General features: G+C 40.8%; 1 protein-coding gene across 3 annotated transcripts; it reads left to right on the plus strand.

Moving 5' to 3' along the window:
- Positions 1–3,754: 3,754 nt before the first annotated feature.
- LOC122085264 (transcription factor TCP8-like) lies at positions 3,755–6,145 on the plus strand. 3 transcript variants are annotated; one of them, XM_042653759.1, is made up of 2 exons: positions 3,755–5,623; positions 5,779–6,145. In XM_042653759.1, exon 1 carries the CDS (start codon positions 4,138–4,140, stop codon positions 5,599–5,601), a length of 1,464 nt encoding a protein of 487 aa, XP_042509693.1. In that variant the 5' UTR covers positions 3,755–4,137; the 3' UTR covers positions 5,602–5,623; positions 5,779–6,145. The 3 variants fall into 3 exon arrangements, with proteins under 3 accessions (XP_042509693.1, XP_042509690.1, XP_042509691.1); XM_042653756.1 differs by having other exon boundaries at positions 3,756–5,623; positions 5,773–6,145; XM_042653757.1 differs by having other exon boundaries at positions 3,756–5,623; positions 5,776–6,145.
- Positions 6,146–7,229: the final 1,084 nt, after the last annotated feature.

Raw genomic sequence — 7,229 nt, forward strand, 5'->3', positions numbered from 1 at the left:
TTTTTTAAAGGACTCTTACCTTATTGCACTATGGGGATGTTTGTCAATCCTTTTTTATGTCATTCCTGCACTGTTATACTTAGATTCAATTCATCAACGTAATTCTATTAGTATCGAGTGCCACAAGATCCAGCATGGTTTGGCCTTGTATGGATTAGGTTTTCGGATTCATCTAGGGTTTTGGGTTGAATTATAGTTTTCATGCTGAGTCCAGATTGATTTGAAAGGTCAAATTCTCTGATGATTGATAGCATAGATCATATTCACATCTTCCATATCATCATTGGCAATGGTAGGTGAAAATTTTGGGTGACTACACCACCCATACAAATAGAAAGTGGGTCATCAGACGCATCAATAGCAATATCCATAACCCCAGGCAAAGATCCAAGCACCACAGAAATAGTAGAAAACAGGGATCTTAGCATAGACAAATTCCACCCACAGTGGAAAAGAGTCCAGCCTATTGAACCTCACCACTGTCTGTGGAGGCAAGCCGATAGGAATAGAAATCCTAATAGCAATGGATTTATTAAGCTCCCTTGACATAGCTCCAAGAGTCTCTCATCCAACTGCCAAAAGTGATGGGTGAAGAGGAAAAATTGAATTCTTTTTGTAAAAATAAGTTCACAAATAATTCAGAGAAACATACAAGTAAGGATATAAATTTAAAACCGAAACCATTTAACACCCTTACATACAGTACATTAATTTTTCTAAATCTACCAAAAGACATAAGATTCGATATGTTATACATGTTCAAAAATTCAATCTATACCCGAATAATTTGTGACTTTTGAACTCATCATTTCCCAATCCCACCTGGCTCACAACCCAATATAACAAATCAATCATTTGTATAAGTTTTATCAAACAAACCCGCTAACCACCACGGGTCGGATTATTTGTGTGTGCATATAATGGACTACTTGAACTGACCCATTGTACCCGGGGAAAAGGACAAGTGACAAGTGAATGAATAAAAGATAAAGAAAGGAGGATAATTAATAAGAAATTGAATTCCTACATTATGTGTTGTTTCATTAAATAATAGATATATGATACAATTATTTATTGTAATCTTTGATAGTTGGAATGGGATTGAAGATTTGAGGCCAAAAGGGCATGGGAGAAGTCTCTATCGAGAATCCTTAATATGGAGAACCCAACAAGGAGAAAGTGATGCATCTACAGTAATTGTACTGTCCATGATAATAAACAAATTCAGTAGCAAAATTTGAAACTTATATAATATTAGGAAAATGATTTTTATCGACAGTGTGTAGCTCCTGCACTTAAACAGATGGGGATGCAAAATGAGTATTCTACCCCCATAAAATGAAAAATGACTTTTCTTGTGCGTTCTCATTGGATCCGATTGTTTTAGATATTTGGGGTCAACTATTAATAATGATGGTGAGATAGATGATGATGTTTCTCATAAAATTAAAGCATGATGAATGAACTGGAGATGTGCATCCAGAGTGTTGTGTGCTCGACGTATTCATCAAACTCAAAGATAATTTATAGGATAGCAGTGAGGCCGATTATATTGTATGAGGTGGCATGTTGGGCAATCAAGAAGCGTAACATGGATATATTGAGTGTAATAGAGATGCGAATGTTGAGATGAATGTGTGAAAAAATTAGGAGAGATAGAGTGATGAACGACAAGGTAAGGGTTGAATTGGGAGTGGCTCTAATTCAGGACAAACTCCATGAATGCTGCTTAATGTGGTATGGCCATATTCAATAAATGCCTTATGATGCTCCAGTAAGCAGGAATAATCAAATCCAATGGAAAGGAGTTAGAAGAGTTAGGGGGCAGGCCTAAAATGATCTTAGATTAGTTGGTAAGGAAAGTCATGCAGAAGCTAAGGCTTGGACCCTAGTATGACATGAAATAAAGCTGCTTGAAGGGCAAAGATCTATGATACCGACTACGTTAAGGTGGGATGTCCAGGAGGTGCTGCATTTTCTTGTTTCTATTCTCTTTCTTTTCCCCTTTTCTCACTTCTTCCTTTTATCTTTTTCTTTGAGGGATCTAGGTAACTGAACTCATTTACTTGGGAAAAAGGCTAAGTTGTTGTTGATCTTAAGGGTTCTTGAAGATTCAACATGTCTAGAGAATGAGGAAAAGAGCTAAGACAACTAAGCGACTTGGATTGAGAGCGAATCATATCTACCGATCGGGAGTAAAAATGCCCAGATAACACAAGTTAAAGATGTAGACAAATAATCAAAAAATCGGATTTAATTTTCATCCGCATTCGTTTAAGAATTTCCATAACCTATCAAGAGATATCTTAATCCAATGACATTCGATCCTTATCCAATCCGTTTACATCTCTACGTAGATGAAGGTTCTAGCGCCAAACCATGTAATTTTTGTTTTTGAAAAGTCTGCCATGCCATCTCTGTATATGAGAGAGAGAGAGAGAGAGAGAGAGAGAGAGAGAGAGAGATGGGTATGCTTCAAGATATTCATTAAAAAAATGGTATGGTTCAAGATATTGTCATATGGCAAAGGAACCCTTTTTATATTGGATTATGCGGTTTGTATTAAAATATGTAATGTGGGGTAGGGATGAAGAGGAAGATGTGGGCTGCAGGGTTTGGTTTTAGATTTTTTTGTTCGGAGAGATGATTTCTTTATAATATAATATGGAGAAAGTGGGGCTTGGTGGAGTTGACTGGCTGAAGAATTTTGAACTATTATCTTCTTTATTTTTGAATTAAAATAAAAAAGCAGGAAAAAAAAAATGTGATACGAGTGGTTGTGTTGGGATGAGCTGTCCTCCTACATTAGATGCTTATCTGACGCTTACCTGTGCAAAAATTTACCACCTCTCTCTCTCTCTCTCTCATATGACTGATTTTTTCTGACCCATTTCAGTAGGCAAAGGCTCAAAGCCAAAAGAAACACTGCATGGGGATTCTCTCTTTCTCTGAAACGCTTTTATATTGAGTTGGAGTTAGGTGGGAAAGATCTTTATAAGTGAAAACTGTGAAAATGGAAAATAGAAAGAGAGAGAAAGCGAAAGAGAGGAGTTTTAATGAGTAGGTTTCCACAAAAGAAGGGAGGATTTGGGTTATAAAAGCAAGGAGATAAAGAGGGTATATTGTAGGGTTATGGCTAATGGTGTTTCACTGTGTTGTGAATTTTATGGACGTAAATTTATAAACCCAACAGTAATAAGGGCTAGTTTTATGCACTTTCTTTTGTCTTGAACCAGTCCTCATCTCTTGTCTGTTTCTCACAATTCACAACCCTACTACTGCACTCACACATTCACTCCTACTGGCTACTGTACTCACACTCATAAGTTATAGAGAGAGAGAGAGGTGGTTGGCTGGACTTGATTAGAGTCATCATCATTATCAACAAATATAGACAGAGAAAGGGACGGGTGGAACTGAGGGTGGAAAGATGAGGAAAAAGGTGAAGATGGTAAAAGGAGGAGGGGGTTAAGAGTGAGAGAGAGAAAGAGAGAGAGAGAGAGAGGGAGAGAGAGCCAAGAAGGGTAAATCTTGAAACTTATGCTTTCATCTTGACATTCTGTATTTGTAGTAGTTTTTCTTTTTATATACACTCAATAATCTCCCTGAAGAGAATCCCATTTAACATTCCTTACGAGGCCCCACGAGTGGGCTACTGCTACTTTTCCAGTCCCCACTGGCCGGACCCAAGTAAATTATTGAAGGAAAAAAAAAAAGATTAGCAGATAAACAGAGAAGAAAAATTTGAGCTTTTATTAGGTTTCTCTCTCTAAGTTTCAACGTCCCTTCATCTCTTCCCATCCCCTCCCCACCTGTGTCTCTTCAGTCTTGCACTGAGGGGGAAGGGGTAGAGAGAGATAACAGTCAATCAGAAGAAAGAGAACCCCACAATGAGTCGAAGCTTAGCACCAGACCTGCACGTGTCTGGATAAAATCTAGAAGCTCATTAGTATCTCTCTTTCTTCTCATTCACACACTCCCACACATGATACACACTCTGGCCAAAGGAGAAGAGGAGAATGAGATCTTGAAGTGGGGGAACTGGATAGGATATGAGATGGGTTTGAATGTTTGATCAATCAAAGCAGCAAAAAGGAGAAAACAAGTGTGTCTCGTGGGTTTCTTGAAGAACCTAAGATGGAATCAACCGACTCACGGAGCAATAATCATCAACAACACCAGTCTTCTTCTTTGCAGTTGGTCCCTTTCGATGACCGATCGGGGCCAGGTCCCGGCCCCGGGTCAGGCCCATTCATGGGCTCCATCTCCATCGAAGCTGGCGCTAGTGGTGGTGGTGGTGGTAATGGAGTTGCAGGCTTTTCCACTTCTACAACTACCGCCACTTCCACCAGTCCTCGGTCACCAACACTCATCGATGCTTCCCTTGCCATCTCCACCAAATCCGACTCCTACCCATCTAATCGATCTGCCCCTCTCGTCGATCCTTCCAAGGATAACCAACAGCAGCTTTCGATTTCTACTACCACCACTGCCGTTAAGCGATCATCGAAAGACAGACACACGAAAGTAGACGGCCGAGGTCGCCGCATCCGCATGCCGGCCACCTGTGCCGCGAGGGTTTTCCAATTGACGAAGGAATTGGGTCACAAATCCGACGGTGAAACCATCGAATGGCTTTTACAGCAAGCAGAGCCTGCCATCATCGCCGCTACCGGTACAGGCACTATCCCTGCCAATATATCTACACTTAATGTCTCTCTACGCAGCAGTGGCTCCACCCTCTCAGCCCCACCTTCTAAATCCCTTCCTCATTCATTCCATGGCGCATTAGGCCTTGTCCACCATCCCCATCACTACGACGAAAGTGACGCCGGTCGGAGGTTCATCGCCGGTGGAGATATGCTAGGGTTTCATCCTCAACAACATCATGTATTGACGGGGGAAGAAGCTCTGCCTGGTGATGGTGGTGGTGCCGGTGGTTCTGGGGGAGATTCTTCTGACAGCTATTTGAGAAAACGCTTCAGAGAAGATCTATTTAAGGAGGAAGCAGAGTCGCAGCAGGAAACTGGGGATGAAACGTCGCTCTCTGCGAGTAAGCCTCGGCAACAGCAGGAACAAGGAGGTGGTGCAGGTGAGGGTGGGGTTGCGGCACCTGGGTTAATCCGGCCGGCGACGGCAATGTGGGCTGTCGGGCCTGCCCCAACCAGTGGCGGCGGCGGATTCTGGATGCTTCCCGTCACTGGCGGCACCCCCTCATCTGGTAGCGCTGCTGCTGCTACTGGCCCTTCAGAACCTCTATGGACATTCCCCACTGCAGGAGGACAGTACAGAGCAACTTCGATACCTACAGCTACTGGGAACACACTTCAAGCGCCTCTACATTTCATGCCCAGAATAAACTTTTCTGGTGGGCTTGGTTCGGTTCCACTTGGGTCTATGGTTGCATCTCAGCATCTGGGTCTGGGCATCTCAGAGACGAATCTGGGGATGTTGGCAGCTCTTAATGCTTACAATAGAGGTGCCGGATTGAGTATGAGTTCAGAGCAGCAACATGGCATGGATCATCATCAACTGGTTCATAGCCACCATCAGACTCAATCTACTGATAGTGGTGATGAACACCCAAACAGTTCACAGTGACAAGCTTCCTAAACTCATTCAAGTTAGTTAATTTTTTTGGGTTTTCAATATTTATATATGTACACTGAATCATTCAACTGTTATTTTTCTTGGAGTTTTAAATGGTCATTTTAGGTTTCTCTTCTTCCAAGCTTTTCTGTACTTGTTTTTAATTATTATTTTTTTCTTTAGTAGCAGGGAAAAGAGATTGTTGATTTTGCTGTTGAGAAGCAGGAGGCGAGTTTTTTTGAGTTTTGAGTGCCTTGGAATTCCATCCAACCCAGTCACCGTCTGGATGATCCAAGAAGACATACCCACCTCTCATTTTCTGTGGCTTTTGATATTTATTTCTCTGATTTTTCTTTCTTTTTAAATTGATGTGAGTTTTGAAGTTTTATTTGTTTGGTCCAAAGGGACCAAAGGGGAAAGAACAGATGGGCAGAGAGGAACAGTGAGGAGCTTTGTACAGCTAGGATAATTGTTTGTGTAGTAATAATTCTTTCTTTGTATGAGAATGAAAAAAAAAAAAAAAATCAAGAAAAAGCAAAAACATTGAAACGAGAAAGACCCCATTCCTCTCCTTTCTTTATTATCTTCCTTTTTATCTTCTCTGCAACCTTTCTTCCTCCCTTCTGTGTTGAGTCTTCTCTGCAAATCCAAGCTAATCTCTCATGAACATTGATCCCAAAGCAAATCTCTCATGTACATAAATATATTTGTTATGACAAGACCGATGGGATGTGTTTTTATATATTTAATCTAGTGTCTGCTTCTCCTCGCTTGGCTTCTTCATCATTTTGTCTCTTTTATCAAGGCCCAAGGGGCAGGGGGAGGGGGAGGGGAGACATAATTAAAAATGGGTACCACACACTAAACGAGGCTTCCCTTCATAGAATAATTGCAATTTCCAGCAGCAGCAGCAGCAGCAGCATCACCATCTAATCCTGGTATAAATTTTGGAGGCAGTTAACTTTATTTGGTCAGGGTTTGTTGGTAATTGTCTCCAGACTTCAATGGTGATTGAAATGCAAAGAAAAAGAGGAATCTTCTGGTTTGGGTCACCTTCATAATCTTCATTTTCTTTCCAAGATTAGGAAAACATGATTGTCCTATGGAGCCCCAGGGTGTGGGGTAGAGAGGATGCAGACTAGCTTGCCTTTGATGGGTTTCTTTCTGACTGAGATACCCTCACATTATCACTCTTTTGTTTGTTGGAGAGAATGGGGAATTAGGGTTTCGTAGACTTTGGATTCTTCTCGACTCTCCGAGTCAGAATCTGGGTCAACTCGGACCCTTGTGTTCTCAAGTCAAGTGTGATCCAGGTCAGCATGAAGTATGAATGATGTGAAAATGAAAAACACCAGAGTGACGTGGTTTGACTTACAGAGTCAATCAGATGTCTTTAAAGTCTTAATAATATTTAATCTTTTGAGGCTCATTTAATTATTTTGAGGGAGGTGGTTTATAAGTAGATGGGAGTCGGGACCATATGAATTGCTTGTTGGGAATTTTTTTTTTTTTTTTGGGCGAGTGGTAACAAGACGTATGTATTGTAATTTTATTTTCAATTTCTTTTAATATTAATCGTTCATTTAAGTTTAGATTAATCTAAATCATTTATTAGTTTTTTATATTGTAACTGATTCCTA

This window comes from Macadamia integrifolia, chromosome 7 (genome assembly GCF_013358625.1).
Source record: "Macadamia integrifolia cultivar HAES 741 chromosome 7, SCU_Mint_v3, whole genome shotgun sequence".
NCBI classification, from domain to species: domain Eukaryota; kingdom Viridiplantae; phylum Streptophyta; class Magnoliopsida; order Proteales; family Proteaceae; genus Macadamia; species Macadamia integrifolia.

Excerpts from the sequence above, each read along its gene's own strand:
- LOC122085264 (XM_042653759.1), top strand. The coding sequence starts at position 4,138 with ATGGAATCAACCGACTCACGGAGCAATAATCATCAACAACACCAGTCT.